The following is a 17,123-nucleotide window of genomic DNA, read 5'->3' on the forward strand; positions in this document are numbered from 1 at the left end:
TACATCATAGACAGTTTATCATAGACATTTTTTTCATATATATAATATACAGTTTCATTACCAAGTATTTCACATTTGGGCCTCCATTCTCATGTTTATTTCTTTGCAAATTTTAAGTTGTTGGACTAAAATTATTTACATCAAACAGTGATAAAATGTGAAACAAAAGACAGTCGTAAACAGGAATAAAATGACAGAGGGATGCCAGCTGTTTATACTATACACACCAGGAGGAGCATGTTGAAATATGAAGCATTGTATATGGGGCCAAGCTCTGAGGATTTATTTTTATTCCCTTGCTGGTACTATGGGTAATTGTTTTGTTTTCTTCTGATTTAGAAGAGTTCTGAAAGGTGTCTTGAATCCCTTACTTTCCTCTGTAGTTAGTCCGACCTGTTTGTGACCATTTTACAGCAGCAACTCCACATGATTCCTATACAAGACTGTCGTGCTCCTGAAACACTGCAGAGTGTGCACACAAAAACATAAACACCTTTACAGTCCAATCCAATTAAACACTAACATATCAACAGTCACTCGACATCTTCCTGACACAATCTCAACAAAGAACATTATACAGACCCTTCATAAACAGCATTTATTTCAGGGATAAAGGTGTTCATGCTGTTATGGGTTGCCTCTGTGCATGCGTAGAGTGAAAAAAAATCACCTACAGTCTTTTCATATGCTTACAGGGCTCAGTTGCAGGATTTAGGTAATCTTAAGATGAATAAAGAGGGAAAAGCATGAAGAAGTCTGGTATTTCTCCACCATAGTCTATTGCAGCAGTATATTTAAAGAAAAGATTTGAAAGCAGTTTCCTGGGGGGTTCAAAGTACAGAGGATATGGGCTTGATAAACAATCTAGGCTGGTTTGTTATTAGGCAATAAAAAAAAAGATAAATCAGAACTTAACTGACTCTTAAGACGTCTGCATTGGTACACAGGTGAGGAGAAAGGCATTATAATAAAAAGTAAAAATACAAAAACTCAGACAGAGATGATTATGACTGCAACGGAGATGAACAGAGGGAAATGAGAAGCATTTTGTCTTCTCAGTGGGCTGCTTGATGTAGGCGAGGAGAACTAAAGGGATGCGACAGGTGGGTGTCTCAGAAGGACCATCTCTCCTGTGTGCGAGGGTCCGTGGAGAGCGAGGGGGACTCTGATGGGGGCTGGCTGCTGCTGTCTTCTCCGTTCAAACTCTTCCTACACACTGGACATGTGTCATGCTGCACGGCCACAGAACAAAATGCAGAAAACAGTTGCTAAGCACAGTTTTCTCACAAGTGTCTGAGAAGAGTTTTAATAAGTGGAACATTATTTCGGGCCTGTTTTAAATGACGTCAGTCTGCTCTTTGTCTTTGATTGTGACTCATTTTTAAAAATGTTTCAATCTGCTCAGCCAATTATGTGCTATCCACAGCTTCCCAACTGCTAATATCAAATAACTCGAAGATGAATGCAAACAAATTTTCAGATTTGTAATTTTTTTTTTAACCTTTTGTCCCATGCAAATTCCAGGTAGATTTTCAAAATAACACATTCACAGAGGAGGATAACATACTAAAAGCACCATGCAATAATAAAAACACTGACTGTATCATTGCAATAAATAAACTATCGGGAAGCATTATTCAGCATACAGAAGTGGCATTAAAACAACACTTCATCAGTTCCACTCCATTATCATCAATTTAAGCTAAGTGTTACTCAGGTCCCACCTACATGGCATTTCCATCATGACTCAGATAATCAAATCACATATTTGAGGTTCCTGTAGATCTGAATGCTCTCAAATGCAAAGTGAATAAATAACACATAGAATCCTCAATGTCATGTATGGTCTCTGGTATGGTTATATTTAATAAAAATTCAACATTTTTGATGTGACTCACCATTTCCAGCCACGGTACTATACAGTCTGAGTGAAAGAAGTGGTTACAGGGTAGCTGTCTGACGGGCTCTCCAACTCTAAAGTCCTCTTTGCATACAGGGCATTCCATACAGCAATCTATTGAAGAGGATATGTGTTTTTAAATCTTTTCCTGACATCAACACCCTTGTCATTTTTGATTGAGACAGCTTCACACATGTTTACAAAGTGGTACAGCTACGTTTCTTGAGGAGATATACATTACACTTCTCAACAGAGAATAACACAAAGTCCTGAGAATGCACCTGGACATTCATCTATGCCTTAAAGTCAGCTATCAACAGTCCTGCAGCAACTGGACAGCATAACTAGTCACACAGTTACAGCTGAGTGGGTAAAATAGGACAGCATACCAAGAAGAGGAAGTCAAGAAGAACAGAGCCAAAAGAGGAAAGAAAATTGGGGAGGTGAAAGACCAGGAAGCAAAAATATATATATTGTCATGGCTACTGGGCATTTCGTCCCTAACAGGCACAGTTTCAGAAGCTCCTTCTAACAGGCAGCAAGTGTATACAAGACATTTAAGTGCTGTGAAGATTTTGAAACAACTATGTATCAACAAAATGGACACTTTGTCCTTAGCTATTTTTTTTCAAAGCTGAAAACAAGTAAAAATAAAACATTATATGGAAACATGTCAATGAGTGCACATATACAACTAAAGCAAAGTAATACTTGGTTTAACATTTTTCTGGAATGCATTACTGATTATTTTGTAAGCGGACAGCATACAACACACTGACTTCAAGAGGTATGAATAGTGCGACCACTATTTAAAACACAAACTTAGTTGTAGTAGTAATAAATAGGGGTTTGACCTGACAACTCGAGCAATGGCAAAACTGCAATTTGTATTTCAAGGACAGAATAAAGAAACATCAGGGGACAGTGAAGGAAAAAAGATAATCAGAGGTGACTGACCGGCTTGTTCCTGAGAAATATTGACAGTTGGGAGTGAAGAGATCTTCTCCTTTTCTGCTGGCGGAGGTCCTGTGTTCTCCAGCTGACCTAGTAACTACACAGACACGGGCACATATGTAAATACATGAGAAGAACACAAATTTTGTAGACTATTTTATAGTTTGTTTACCTGTGTTATCACAGCATCTAATCCTCCCTGCCCCCATGCATAATCCCCAGGGTTAGAGTGCAGCATCCCTGTCCTGAACGAAACACAAATAGACCTTTTTAATAATAATAATGTTATTTTAAATTGTAGTAACACCTTGTTGCTCTATAATGTCATATTACCATGACAGGGGAGGGGAGCCAGGGATTCCAGAGTTGGCAAAAAGACCAGCAAGAAATTGTTGTACAATCCTGACAAACAGAAAATGTACAGCAGTTAATGTCATTACCAAAAATAAGATCGGTTCGGGGGAAAGCATAAATAGCACTGTCATTATAAGTGGGAGTATTCAAGGCAGAGAATAGAGCCAGGAAAAATGATGAACTAGTGTGTTACTCACCCTTCCACAGCAGGCGAGCGGTCTGGCCTACTGCTGCCTCTAGACCGGTATCTCCTCTGGCTGCTCAGACGAGGGGGGCGTCCTGGTCCCCAGTGTTCCCCAGCTCCTAGTAGGCCCCCCATAGATCCTCCTAGGCCTGCTGGGACAGATCCCCCAATTGGTCCCCCTCCTAACCCTCCTAGGTCACCGAAACTCCCCAGGCGCCCACCAGGGAGCCTAGGTTCTGAGTCTGGGCTGTCAATGTCTCTTGTAAATGGCCGCTCGACTAACAAGAGGTGCCATAGCTTGATGAAATAATAATAAAGAAAAGAACAGTAACAGAAGAAAAGGAAAAGATTAAGTAAAGTAAAACATACAATCATGTTAATTAAACCTCTTTATCCCGTATTCCTTCCTCAACTCCCCAAACCTTTCAGATCATGTCATACCTCTGCAAACTGTGTGGCTGTGTCATCTAGCCCATTGGCGCCGACCTCTAGGAGACTGAGGGAAACAGCGCACAAGGGGACAAAAGACTCATTATTAGCAACATGCACTGTTCAGCTGTAGCGTAAGCCTGGAACAAAACTGCAGAGTGAGCCTACAAGTTACAACAGTGCAACATCAGCGTTCTTCAGTACATGTCCATGCTCTTGTTCCAGCTAAAGCCTGTGTGTGTGTAGACATCATATGCTGTCTAGAGAAGTGAAATGGATAGTGACGATAATACAAAAACCTCTTACCTGGAGTCTTCTGTTACTTCCTCAATGAAACCCGAGTCACATCTCGGACAGATGTACTCCTAGAAATAGATTGAGCCATGTAAGAGTCAAATAGAAGAGGAAAAATTCATTTTATTTATTTATTTATTTTTTTTTTTAATTTCCTAGACCCTACTATTCAAACTATTCATACTACATAAACTATCCAGTAATTTAAATATTCTATTCTCAATTATATCAATTCTCACAGAAAAATAAAATAAAATCAGGAATCAATAAATACCTGGAATTTTTTACATTAAAATTCAATTACACTATCAACTGAAAGTATTTGTTTGTGTTGGTTAACTATACACCACTTTGCATGTGTGAAAATGAGATGTGACAAAAGGTAATATTCCATCACTGTCAAATCAGCATCCATTCCACAAAATAATTACAGCACGTAAAGACATTTTGCGGCCTAATATGGCACACAAAGAAGTACAGCCAGATAATATCAGTAAGAAGTGTGACGGCCTGTATTTTGTGAATGCAACCAAGTAGGTAGAGCTGGTCTGCCAACCACACCTAAAGAGAGGCGTTATAGAAAACCTGTGTAACAGAATGAGGAAAACACTGCTACCAGTTTATTTGTGCAGCTGGTGCAGTTGTACACTAAAAGCACAGACTTATAAACCATGAAAACAGGATAGAAGCGGGGTCATTTAATATACAGATAGGGTTATGAGAGATTAAAGCGATACCCTTGTTGAACAGCATATGTGTATTAAAAGTAGGTCACAAAAATACCAGCCTTTTGTATTATGCTTATACCATGCTTAAGTTCACATGACAATTTTAAAACTCATATTCGCACAGCATAGAGAAATTTGGGGATCTAAAATGAATTTTGTGGTTAAAACGTGTTAAGAAACTTTGCCGTAAGCAAAACAGTTTGTATCAGTTGAGTGTCAAATTGGACAACCTCACAGATTATACAGTTTGTTGAATAAAACGGACAGATGACTGAGGACTGGTGCCTGGGCTGTACTGTAGTAGCACAGGTCGACAATCTTAGGTGTTGGAGTCACTTAGCTCAGTGAAGACATGCCATAGGACTGACTGTGCCTGGGACACTTTAGAGTCAGTGACAAGGAGGACTGGAATTACCCTCAGCTGGATCATAAAAATAAAAGATTAATGTGTCTCTAGTGGTGATATAAAACCAGTCAACAGTTCATTGTGAATATTGTAATTTTTTTTTTATTTAAACAGGGCAGAGTTTGTCCACAGTATAAGATTATTTTTGTCCAAACAAAAAATACTTTCTTAAAGGACTATGACAACCAGCAATTTTTTTTAATTATTTTTTATTGGGGGGGGGGGGGATCTGAGATTTCACCTACAAAACACAAAACACCACAGTAGTAAACAGTGCCACTGAGAACTGTGAGAAAGCTACAGCTGACCCTAACCTTGTATTGGAGTAGGTTAATTTTAGGTTGTTGTATTTAATATACTTGTAACACACTGAATACAAACACACGCCATACTATTTAAGACGTGGATGACATGTTTCAAACACGTTAAAGTTGCTAAGTATGTCACGGTTTAGGTCAGCATTGAGTCCAGAGTTTAGCTTCTACTTTTAACTTCAAAACTGAAACTGAATACGACATGTTTAACTATGTTTCCAAAAATCCCCCAACTCGTCCTGTCAACACTGCGTTTTTATCGGAAATTAAAAACTAACCAGCTGTCAGGCAACTAAAGTTAAGTGTGAAGCACTAAACAAAGGCAGCAGTAACGCAAATGTTTTCGACAAGTCCTTGTTGTTTTGAGGAAAAACACAACATCCCCCGAACTGTCACAGCAGAGCTTCGAGTACACTGCTTTGACAGAAACGTCTAGGAAAGTCTAACAAAACCTGTCGATATTTGCTTTTAATGTCAGTTTTTTTCCCCCACCCCTTTCCTTTGACGGAGCTCGTAGCTGGAGTTTATTTTAGTGAGTTAACAACAGCAGACGTCGCTAACTGCTAACAGGCTAGCTGGTGTTTAGCTGTAGCGAGAAAGCAAGCGGAACAAATGGCCGTTAGCGGTGAGGCAGAGCTGTCAGCCGGACGTATTCTAAAAGAGTCTGACAGATAAACAAGAAAAGCCTCTTGCTTACCGGTAGTTTGGGGTTTACTTCACCTTTACAACAGTGACAGAAAAACCGATGCGGGGGAACAGCCGCAGCCTCCGCCATCTTCCCCAGAGCAGCACAAACACTGACGTCGGTCCTCCACAAACCGAAGGCAGCCGTCCACCTCCAGCCCAGCATGCACCGCGGCGCCGCTGGCTGGAGTCCCAGCTCACCGAGGAGCGGAAGGAAAAGTGTTCGTGTGTTGACGTCAAGAAGCCGCACGTGAAGTGTTCGGTGCGGGTGACGGAGAATAAAAGCAGCATATGTTCAGAAACTTCTCAGCTTAAAAGGTTTGTTTAAAGTGTTAAAGAACGGCTGAAATGGTCAGCTGTAAATGTTAGCTTTTCAGTTAGCTTAGCATGCACTGCTCACAGGGTTAACTTGGGGTTAGACAAAACTATTTTCTGTACTCGACAAAGATGCTTCTGCACAATGTGTCATTTACACATGTACTTAGAAATTCATCAACAGTGGTTTAAATATAACTGAGGTCTGCAGTCGCTTAAATCTAAGTGGAAACTTGTTGTTTCTGTTCAGTAATGTGCAGTACAACTTTTAGCCTAGATAAGACCAGTTCTGTTGTCAGATTGTAACTACCAAAAATAATGTGGTTGCTATCGAAATATATCGACATAATCTGAAAAATAAAACAGTAATTTTTTTGCGTTCATTTTGTGTCACATTTTCTTTTTGTGACAAATCAGTTACACTTGGAAACACGAGTGTAGGGAGGTGTGGAGAGACAGTCGGTAATAATAACAGTAATACGTGATATTAGGCGCCTTTCAAAACAACCAAGGTTACTTTACGCTGAAGAATTGAAAAACAATATAAAAATAAGAAAAGATCGATCAAGTCAATAAAACAATATATAAAATCAGTAAGAGCAGAGGTTTAATATGATAGGTGGAAGACAGTCAGAGTGCATATGCCAGTTTTGAGACGAGATTTAAAAATGAAGAGAGTCAGTGTTGTGGATTTCTGGTCGGATGCAAGTCCAGAGGCGAGGAACAGAGCAAATGAAGCCTCTAGACCTCATGGTAGTCAAACAGGAAAAGGGCGATGAGATCGAGAGAAGAAGAAAATCTGGGATTGTGGATGAGTGTGTTGATGTGCAGAATTTCAGAGGGATGTTGCAGAGTGATGTTCTGTAATCAATAGGATATTTAACTGTGAGCCAGTGAAACTCCTGAAGTACAGGCATGTTGTAAGAAAGTGAATTTCTGGATGGACTTGAGAAGGGAGTTAAAGATGTCGATGGATGACGTAACCAGGATGGTGGTACTATTGAGTGTGAGAGATATACAGAGGTAACTAATGTTATAAAGACTGAGTGAGATTACTGCTGTGAGTTTGGAAAGAAAGTATTGCATGTCAAGCAAGATATGTGGACTTCAGCCAGAGGGGAGGGAGAAACTGTGGAGTTGTCATTGTTAATTTAGCTACAACTGTACAAAAAGTCAAGCATTTTATTATCAATATTACATGCCAGTGCTGTAAGTATTGTTTGGTCTGTTCATGCTGTTGGCAAACTAATTTAGGTAATATATTTTAAATCAGTTTTACAATGTGAACAAAATTTTTGGACTGTGAGAGCAAGCTGGAGTACCCAGAGCGAACCCACAGTGTTTCAAGTCCCCAGCTGTTTCAAATCCCAAGCTGGCTAGTAGATTCAATCCCAGGACCTGCTTGATGTGAGGTGATGGTGCTAACATTGGCCTAAAATGATTTATTATTAACTATAAATCAGATGTTGTAGTTTTTATGCTGTACTTGCTGCCCATGTTGGTCTTAATGCTGCTGATGAATTTCATACAATTACCAGGAAATGGACCAATTTGTTGATAGGGCTTCAGGCCTTATCATGAGTATTTTTAGGTCATACGGTTCCCATTATTAATAACATTATCATTATTAATGAGTAAGATGTTATTGTTTGTTTGAAGTTAGCTGCTTCAGGATTTTGCCTACTGATCTGTACTAGGGATGAGTATGATAAGATTTTGCTGATGGCAGTGACACAGATTTTGCTTATAGATCCAAGTCTTTGTTGATTCCTAATCATTTTTTGTTGTTGTTTGTTGTTGTTTGTTGTTAAAAAAGGGTTTTCAGTTTCTGTTGTGCTTCAGAGTCTCTGAGTCTGAAGTTGGTATAGAACAAGTTAAAAAAAAAGTGATGCATGTGATTCAAGCGTGTGAGAAGTCCACTGTTAGGCTACGTTCACACTGCAGGCGAAAGCGCATCAAATCCGATTTTTTTGACCCTATGCGACCCATATCCGATCATGCTATGACAGTGTGAACGGCGCAAATCCGATATTTTCAAATCCGATCTGGGTCACTTTCGTATGTGGTACTGAATCCGATACATATCCGATGTTTTAGAAAGCGACTGCTGTTTGAACGGTCAAGTCGCATTAAATCCGCCTTTTACGTCACCGACACAAGACTGAAGCCAATTATCAGCGCCAGAGAAGCGCCCGAGAAGACATCGCGAACGCTTCCTGGCCATCCAGTGTAGATGTTAGTGAAACTGTTGGGAAGACAACGTAAACATTTTATTTGTACTGTATAATCTGCAGATTCTGACAGAAATCTGCAGCTATCATTTGAAGCACCGCTCCTCTCTTAAACAGCAATAAGGATCATTATTAGGTTATTTACATTATTATGTAAATAACAAAATAACTTAAAGCAAAAATTGGGAAACGAAGTCCGAAGTCTGCATATTAAGGGCCATCAGTCAAACAATACTGTTGCTCTGGGTCTAAACAGAGCTCGTTGTGTGTGACAGCTTCTTTTGCGCATGCGGGCCGCTTTGAGCGTTCACACTAGAGAGCGTTTGCTGTCGCATTTTATTTGTAGTGTGAACGAGCAGACAAAAAAATCGGATTTGATCAAAAAATCGGAATTGAGCATTAAGACCTGCAGTGTGAACGTAGCCTTAGAGACACATCCTACATTGCTTATTTTAGCATTCCTTTTTTAATTCTCCCCTTTTGAATTATATTTTTTTGTGTTCTTGTAGATAGAAACCATATATTGTTTGCACCTTCTAGTAAGGGGACACAAATTATTATGGGGTTTTATGTACATCTTAATATATGAACACATAGCAACCAGTGATTTGCACATAGCAACAGCAGTCCACCTCCGTCATAATAAAAATATATTTCACACACTCCATAAAAAGCATTTACTTCTCTGTAGAAATGTGTTAGTCTTTACAGAGATAAGAGTTTGGTTTTTGCAGGGGGCGACTTATTTAACCTTAAATTACAGATCTCTTGTATCCTGATATGATTCTAATTTCAGGTTTATTACATCCAGGTGTTAAGAAAAATGACACTATATTAAAGGAATATAGAGGAATACTGGAATGCTGTTTTTGTACTGATATAAGTAGTTACTTACAGCTATACTAGATTTTAGACCTTTCATCACCTGTGTGTTCCTGTTCTTTTGTTTGTGCAGATGACAGCTCAAGAAGTGCGCCTGTGTGGTCTTTTGCTGCGGGAGCACTTTGGAGAGGTGGTTGAGAAAGTGGGAACACACCTGCTCAAATGTGGAGCACAAAATTTAAGAACCATCATTCATGAAACTGGCCTCTCAGTGGACTTGGTAAGGAGTACTACACCAACTCTGCCTCGGCTTGTTAAGCTTGCTGAGTTTATATTTATTGTATTTATTTATATAACACTGTGTTCCAACAGCTATGGCTTTATGGCCATTTATCTGAAAATTCTGTCGTCTTACATTTTTATTTGTTAGAATTATTATTTTATAAAAAGCTAATTAGATATGATAGATGGCTCCATAGTGTAGGGGTTACACAGTTGTCTAACAAGTGTAGAACAGTACAAAGTAGCATTTAAGGGCATATGGTAATTAAGTTGAATGGAGCTTTGCATAACGAACAGAAGCAAAGATGTAGTTTTCTGAGCATAATACACTGGAAAAAAGGCAAAAAAGCGCACATAATTTGGAGTTACCTCATTAAATCCTACTTTTACCTTATTAATTAGAATAGATTTTTAAAAAAATGGTTAAGCTGCAGTTCTTCTGCAGAGACCTTCATGCTTTGTGGTGCATAGTCTAACTCACTGGATGTGGATTATAGGTATTAGCCTGCCATTGGTCACATATTTTACACTCTTATTAATCTCCAGTCAAGTTTTGTCAATTTTACCTTTCTCAAAAGAAATGTGGATCTAGAAACAACAACATCTAAGCTAGGAAACCAGACAATGAAAATAAGGAAAATGTCTTTTTTTGTTGTTGTTCTCTGCATTAGTGAAACTTGAATCGCGTTGAATTCTGTCTTTACCTGACCGTTGTCAGTTATATTAAATATCAGAGGAAGCGATAAACTTTTTCCCTTCTTTCATTTGTTTATTTCCAAATCCAGGTGAAGAAGTCTCTGTGTGTCCTCGTGCAACACGGTGCCTCTACATTCAGTTCAGGCCGCAAAGGACCCGGGAGCCCCACAGAGTATCACGCCAGCTGTGACCGAATCCTTAGGATTCTCCGCTACCCACGATACATCTACACTGCAAAAACCCTGTATGGTGACACAGGAGAGCTGATCATAGAGGAGTTACTACAGAGAGGCCACATGACGATGAGCAGCACCGTTAAGACGGTGGCAGACCGCCTCACGCAGAACATGGCAGGTCAGTGTTGGCATCAAGCAAAGAACACATACTTCTATCAGTGGATGTTTTGACAGCTGGATTTTGGTCTAGTAGATGGACATGCCATTTGCTACAACCAGTGTTTAAATGTTTATGTGGAAAAAAAATGTCAGGATTAGCAATTAAGGTTTCAAATGAATATCTCCCAAAAAACTTGGAGGCCTGTGAGTGAACCAGAAGTCCTAATATCTCTTTTGACTTTATCAATGTTGGACTTTTGTTAGAGACTCTAGTACTTGCACTGTCTTTGTAATTTAGCTGTGTGAAAAGGGAATTAAATATGACTTGGGTAACACCACTTTTTCTCTGTTGTTGCTGCAGAGGGCCTCACCATGGATTACAGTGAAGTGTCCTCGACTTTTTCCAAACTGGTGGAGACCCATTTTCTTCAGCGCTGCCCTCCATTGCCAAGAGTGGGAAATAAAGACAGTTCTGCTCCAAGTGAGACTCCTGCCACTCCTGGTACTCCGGCTGCTCCCGTTAACACTGCCCCACCCACACCAGAGAGCTTCCCAGAATGCTATAAGGTACCTAGTGTGACACTCATAGGGCGGGGCAAACGCCAGCTCGCCAGTGAGGATGGAGAGGAGCAAAGAAGCGCAAAAAGGGCCAAAATGGATCCACAGGTTAGTTTTTTTAACCTTTTTGGTTACTTTAACAAATTTGCAATGTCCTCCGTCCATTATATCTACCTTCCCGCTTATCATTCATGTGACCTTTTATTTCTCTGTTTGCCTCTCATATGCTCTGCTTCATTCGGCTCAGACACATGGTGACGAGGGGATTTACTGGCAGGTGAATTTTGAACGGTTCCATCTCCACTTTAGAGATCAGACCATCATCAGTGCTGTTGCAAACAAGCTGGACCAGGTGATGGGAAAAAGTATTATAATTTTTAATTTAAGGACACTCATTTACTTTCTTGCGTTATGAAGATTATTTTGTTGATTATTATTGTTCATTTATGTACACAACACCTTTTAAAAATGTGGTTTACAAAGGAAAAACAAAATATGCTACAACATTAGAAATATAACAAATGTCCACAAAAAACACAGTAGAGAGAAATAGTTTATTAATAAAAGGTACATTTTGATCATACATTTAAAGCTGCTGCTGGTTATGCAGGCATTAGTAGTTCAGGCAGGGAGCTCCAGACCTGAGAGTCCTTAGTGCGAAGCTTAGTCATTCATAAGAAAATATGGATGCCACTGTTATGTCATTAATTCAATTAATGAAGAAGTCATTATGAGTAGCGATGATATGACCCTGCTCTTATTGTGAAAGAGCATGTTATAGTCACTATAAATGCATATATAGTATAGTATATGTGCGTATACTAGAATGATTTATTATTGTGATTGATTAAGAATTTAATGACTAATTATCTTCTTAATCCTCAATATGCAGACTAGCAGTGAAATAGTGAGGACCATGCTGAGGATGAGTGAGGTTACAACCTCGCCCATGGCCACCTGCACAAAGCCCCTCTCAGCCAATGAGATCTTCAGGTCCCTCCCACCCAGCTACAACATCCTCAGACCCATCTTAGACCAGTACCTCACTCTGCTGGTGGATGACCCGGTATGATCTGCAAACACCATATTATGTTTTCTGATCTTTTTTGTTTGTTTGTTTTTTAAATAAACAAAAAACACAATGTCTATATCTTCTTTTCCTCCTCTTTTTTAAGATGGAGTTTGTGGGGAAGGCTGGTGAAAGCGGAGGAGGGATGTTTGTTGTCAGTATCCTTTTTCAGATTTAAAAGGTCCTGAGCATTTTCCTATGAAGCAGCACACTGGTTGATATGATTTAATTCAGGAATCACGGTTGCTTTTCTAAGCTCCTCTCTCAGATCTGCACAGAGCACTGGCCAATCTGGCACGGGCCACACTCGAGTCTGTAGTACAGGAGAGGTAAGCCGGTGTGTATGTTAAATAATATATATAGCTGTGAGTGTCCTATTATCACCAGCTTCGTGTTACTGAAGTCACTCTTAATCTGACATCAGGTTTGGCTCCCGGTCGGCTCGCATCTTTCGTCTGTTGCTAAGAAAACGTCACCTGGAGCAGAAGCAGGTGGAGGACTTTGCTATGATTCCAGCCAAAGAGGCTAAAGACATGCTGTACACACTGCTGTCACAGAACCTGGTCCAGCTACAGGTATGCGGATGATGGACTGTTAGTTGTTTCGGTGTACTCAGAGAGAACCCACACATGCAAACTCCACATAACTGGTTGTGCCACTGTTGGCAGCAAGAACTGCAATCAGCCATTTGCAATAATTTGCCAATGAGTCTTTCAACATTGGGCCTCCTCACTGTGGAGGCCCAATGTTCTTTACAGAAATATTTTAATTCATTCAAATTTGAGGTTTTTCCAGTACGAACAGCCAGTTTAAGGTCATGAAAAAGCATCTCAGTTGGATTTAAGTCTGGACTTTGACTAAACCTTTGCACAAGCTACTGCATAAACTGAGTGAGTCTTGGATAATCAAGATGTTTTCTTGGCAAATGTTAGTCAAGGTTTGTGCTCTTTTTGGTCAGCAGGTGTTTTGTTCTTGGATCTCTCTCAATGGCGCTCACTGTGATTCGCTGGAGTCCCAAAGCCTTAGAAGTGTCTTGTAACCTTTTCCATGATTGAAGTCAATGACTTTGTTTCTCAGCTGTTTCTTTAGATCGTGATGCTTTGCTTTTTGACAACTTTCAGCCTATTTCACTTTGTGAGACAGCTTCTGTTCAAGTGATATGTAATATATAGGTGCTTCTTTAGAACTGCATTTTGTATTTACTCAGCTTATCTTAGCTGTCTAATATTATTTGATGATCTGAAACATGTAAGTGCGACAGGCATGCAACCCCCCCCCCCTTGTTTTTCAGGAAATCCCAAAGACTCCTGACTACGCTCCCTCTCGCACCTTCTATCTTTACACTGTTAATCAACTCCCGACTGCAAGAATGCTGCTCCAGAGCTGCTACAAGGTAAAACAGTAAACTCATTACATGTAGCCTTTAGAGTTCTGAACAGAAGAAGACAGCTAATTGTCTTTCATTCTGGTATTTGCCTCCGGTAACATTATCTCTAAATATTTTCCTTCTGCAGACCGTAGCCAACCTCGTAGAGCGACGCCTCTTTGAGACCAAAGAGAGCAAGTGAGTCTTTTCATTAGTGATATATTTTGATGCATCTCACTGCAAGGCAGATAAAATCTTTTGTCTGGCACGCACGTTGCCACAAAGAAATGGGTTGACGGTTTTTGGTTTACAGGCGCTTGCTGGAGAAATCTCAGCGAATCGAAGCCATCTTGGCATCTCTGCAGGTCAGCGGGGCCGAGCCCGAGCAGCTAACTGAAGTCGAGGAGATGATCACTGCTCCTGAAAAGCAACAGCTGGATACCTTAAGGCTTCACATCAATAAGTAGGAAGGCAAAACAGAAATTCTCTTTTCTAAAGGCGACAAGGCTCTTCGGTGGTTTAATCAAGTCCTTTTTTCACTGTCTTTTTCTCCTTTAGGTTAGATTCTGCAGAAAACCAAGTAGATGAAACCATCTTTCTTCTAGAGTCCTACATCAACTCAACCAATGCATCTTCATGACTTATACTTTGGAGTTTTATATTTCATCCATGCAGTTAATTTTTGTGTATGATTTCTGCGTGCGTGTCAAGTATGACTGTTTTATAGTTTATAGCTCGGATGTTTCTGTTTGGACTGAAATAAAATCAGATTTTTTTGCTTTACCTTTTTGTTATTACATTTACATCAGCAGTGAATAAATAAAGAACAAGAATTTGTCTTTAACTGTTTTAATTAAAGAACAAACAAAAACTGAAGAATCAAGTGACTGAAATATAAAACCATAAAAATGTCTGCAAGTTAAATAGAAGGACTGTGGTTTAATACACTTTGCATTACTTTAAAATTAGAAAAAGATTATTTACATAAGTGCCCCTGACCCTTGAAACAGTGGGTAGCGCATTACTGTTGAACCCCCTCCCCGATACTCTTTGGTCCTGAAGGCCCATCTCGGGACTATCTTTGTGTCTGCCAGGAGGGCTCTACTCATCTGACAGTCTTCATTGCAGATGAGTGTGTTCTTGGCAGCAGAAGTTTTGCTCAGTCCTCATGGTTTTCATCCTCTTCTCTCTGTTTGCGTGTGAAGAATCCAAGCTGATAAAAAAACAAACAGAAAACAAGAAATTGAGACAGATTTACTACTTTCTGATATTTTCTTGAAGGAATCTGATGTGAAATTTCAGCTCCAAATACCTTCCACAGTATGAAAATAATGAGGGCCAGCAGCAGCAAACCCCCTATGATGCTACCAATCAGAATCCAGAGCGAGATGGGAATAGCTCGGCCTTTCAGCACTTCCAGCACAGTCTAAGGAAAAGAGATGAAGGGAGAGATTAGAGGAAATTAATTTTATGCATATTGTGCTGCTCAGGATTCTCTTGGGTCTTACCTCCCTCCAGACTGTTCCTGCGCTCAAAGTAATGAGGTTAGTCTCCTGAGCTGTGAGTCGATATACGCCTATTATCTTCACTGACTTATATTTGGCCTAGAGGAAGAGGCACACAGATTATGACCAATGTTTGTGCCACAGGAGCACAATTTAAAAATCTGCGTATGTTTTGTTACTCACATTTCTGAAAAAATCATCATGAACTCTGCGGCTGACCCGAATGATGGCATCCTTTCCTCTCGGAAGCTGCTTGACTTGGCACACGACCTCTGTGCACCATGACCTGCTGCAGTTCTACACACGAAAACATGTAAACATGAGCCATATTAACATCTTTGCTTTTGCAGTGTTCACCAGCAGCTCTGTGGCAATTTAGGCCCTTACCAACATGTCATCCTGCATCATGTCTTCAGGATGAAGGGGGCGCACATCTCCCTGTCTGGCCTTCAGCTGTGCTGCATCACTGAGCACGCTGCAGTTCACCGTGACCTACGGGGTAATTTACATATGTCAGGTACGATTTTAAAGCATGATAAGAATACACAGAAGCAGTACTCACGTTTATTGAGAAGACATCGGTGACAGTCATGAAGACTCTGTCACCTGCAGCCACAGAGGGCAGATGCAGACGCAGCTCCAGATTACTCACAGAGTAACAGCCGAGATTCTGCAGCTATAAACACAAACAAAGCTAAAAAGTTTGCCTTGTCTTATTTTTCTTACTGTGATTATAATTATATGTTTTTATTGGGACCTATATAGAGGATATACATTTACCCTGAGATGTGTGTAGAATTCTGGTCCAATTGCTTCCGACATTGTCCGAGTAGGATGGACCTCATAGCGGTTCAAATTAGATTCACTGCAAAAACAGGGAAAAGATCAGCACATAAATGCAGAGATAAACCAGTTCATGAGTTGAGCTTAACTAGATCGATGCTGTACAAACACACCTGCTAACAAAAAGGTCTGGTTCATACTGAACAAAAGTCTGGAGCTGAACACTGTTGTCCCCCAAAGTGTCTTGTCTCTCCACACTGTCACTGTAAGACAAAAGAAGGGTTACGAAAGCGTCTCAGTTTAAATGTCTCCTAAATACTCCAGCATCTCAAAACGTGGATGCAAACAGATGAAGACAGAATTATTAGCCCCCCTATTAAATTTTCTTTTTTTAAGTGTTTCCCAAGTGCTGTTAAACAGAGTAAGGATTTTTTTTTTTTTTTACACGGTTTTTCCAAACATCTTACTTTTATTTTGAATGCTTACAATATTTTACTTTGCACACATAGATAAAATTATTTCACAAAAACCAAAAAATACCAGTTTTTTTGCTGTAAAACAAGCTGGAGTCAGTCTCGCATGCATCTCCTGAACAATCCCAGCACATTCTTCTTTGCCCAATCTCTCAACATTTGATGTCCTCTGGCATGGACCTTGGTCTTTAGTTCACCCCACAGATTTACAGTGGGATCCAAGCAATAGCTTTAAGCAGCCCAGTCAGTAAAGTTCACGTTGGTCTTCTGGAGCCAGTGATTCACCAGCAGCGTATGTTTTGGGTCGCTGTAGTGTTGGAAGACCTGGGGCCCGTTCTTCGTACCTCGCTAAGTAGGTTAGCCGGATTAGATTGTTGACGATTTCGCGTGATCCTGGATCAGTCGGTTCCCCGAAGCTCATCCGGGACTTGCTGTCATAGC

The 17,123-nt window shown here is 40.1% G+C and overlaps 3 protein-coding genes across 5 annotated transcripts in view; 1 reads left to right on the forward strand and 2 right to left on the reverse strand.

Annotated features, from left to right (window-relative positions):
* Window positions 1-134: 134 nt before the first annotated feature.
* rnf115a (ring finger protein 115a) lies at window positions 135-6,433 on the reverse strand. Its single transcript, XM_080895553.1, has 9 exons — window positions 6,261-6,433; window positions 4,128-4,186; window positions 3,834-3,888; window positions 3,406-3,689; window positions 3,188-3,256; window positions 3,027-3,099; window positions 2,858-2,951; window positions 1,899-2,014; window positions 135-1,232 (listed from the first exon to the last, which is right to left on the reverse strand). Exons 1-9 carry the CDS (start codon window positions 6,411-6,413, stop codon window positions 1,113-1,115), a joined length of 1,023 nt encoding a protein of 340 aa, XP_080751679.1. The 5' UTR covers window positions 6,414-6,433; the 3' UTR covers window positions 135-1,112.
* Window positions 6,427-14,704, forward strand: polr3c (polymerase (RNA) III (DNA directed) polypeptide C). The gene is made up of 13 exons (XM_080895551.1): window positions 6,427-6,565; window positions 9,749-9,895; window positions 10,683-10,947; window positions 11,290-11,594; window positions 11,734-11,838; window positions 12,379-12,552; window positions 12,662-12,713; window positions 12,824-12,884; window positions 12,980-13,130; window positions 13,847-13,948; window positions 14,070-14,119; window positions 14,235-14,384; window positions 14,480-14,704. Exons 2-13 carry the CDS (start codon window positions 9,749-9,751, stop codon window positions 14,559-14,561), a joined length of 1,644 nt encoding a protein of 547 aa, XP_080751677.1. The 5' UTR covers window positions 6,427-6,565; the 3' UTR covers window positions 14,562-14,704.
* A 98-nt stretch (window positions 14,705-14,802) lies between these two features.
* itga10 (integrin, alpha 10) overlaps window positions 14,803-17,123 on the reverse strand; it is a 32,014-nt gene continuing 29,693 nt past the window's right edge. For all 3 annotated transcript variants that reach the window (XM_080895550.1, XM_080895549.1, XM_080895548.1), the window contains 8 exons: window positions 16,383-16,472; window positions 16,207-16,291; window positions 15,989-16,102; window positions 15,814-15,918; window positions 15,610-15,723; window positions 15,430-15,525; window positions 15,234-15,347; window positions 14,803-15,134 (listed from right to left, as the gene is read on the reverse strand). In XM_080895550.1, coding sequence (XP_080751676.1) covers window positions 15,081-15,134; window positions 15,234-15,347; window positions 15,430-15,525; window positions 15,610-15,723; window positions 15,814-15,918; window positions 15,989-16,102; window positions 16,207-16,291; window positions 16,383-16,472 — 772 coding nt within the window. In that variant the 3' untranslated portion in view covers window positions 14,803-15,080. The remainder of the gene's footprint in view (window positions 15,135-15,233; window positions 15,348-15,429; window positions 15,526-15,609; window positions 15,724-15,813; window positions 15,919-15,988; window positions 16,103-16,206; window positions 16,292-16,382; window positions 16,473-17,123) is intronic.

Source organism: Rhamphochromis sp. 'chilingali' (genome assembly GCF_963969265.1).
Source record: "Rhamphochromis sp. 'chilingali' genome assembly, chromosome: 11".
NCBI classification, from domain to species: domain Eukaryota; kingdom Metazoa; phylum Chordata; class Actinopteri; order Cichliformes; family Cichlidae; genus Rhamphochromis; species Rhamphochromis sp. 'chilingali'.

Excerpts from the sequence above, each read along its gene's own strand:
- rnf115a (XM_080895553.1), bottom strand. The coding sequence starts at position 6,413 with ATGCTGGGCTGGAGGTGGACGGCTGCCTTCGGTTTGTGGAGGACCGAC. Across the intron at positions 3,257-3,405 it reads CGCTCGCCTGCTGTGGAAGG|GATTGTACAACAATTTCTTG; the intron begins GTGAGTAACACA and ends TCTGTTTGTCAG. Across the intron at positions 1,233-1,898 it reads TAGTACCGTGGCTGGAAATG|CATGACACATGTCCAGTGTG; the intron begins GTGAGTCACATC and ends GTGGCCGTGCAG.
- polr3c (XM_080895551.1), top strand. The coding sequence starts at position 9,749 with ATGACAGCTCAAGAAGTGCGCCTGTGTGGTCTTTTGCTGCGGGAGCAC. Across the intron at positions 13,131-13,846 it reads AGAACCTGGTCCAGCTACAG|GAAATCCCAAAGACTCCTGA; the intron begins GTATGCGGATGA and ends CTTGTTTTTCAG. Across the intron at positions 14,385-14,479 it reads TTAAGGCTTCACATCAATAA|GTTAGATTCTGCAGAAAACC; the intron begins GTAGGAAGGCAA and ends TTTCTCCTTTAG.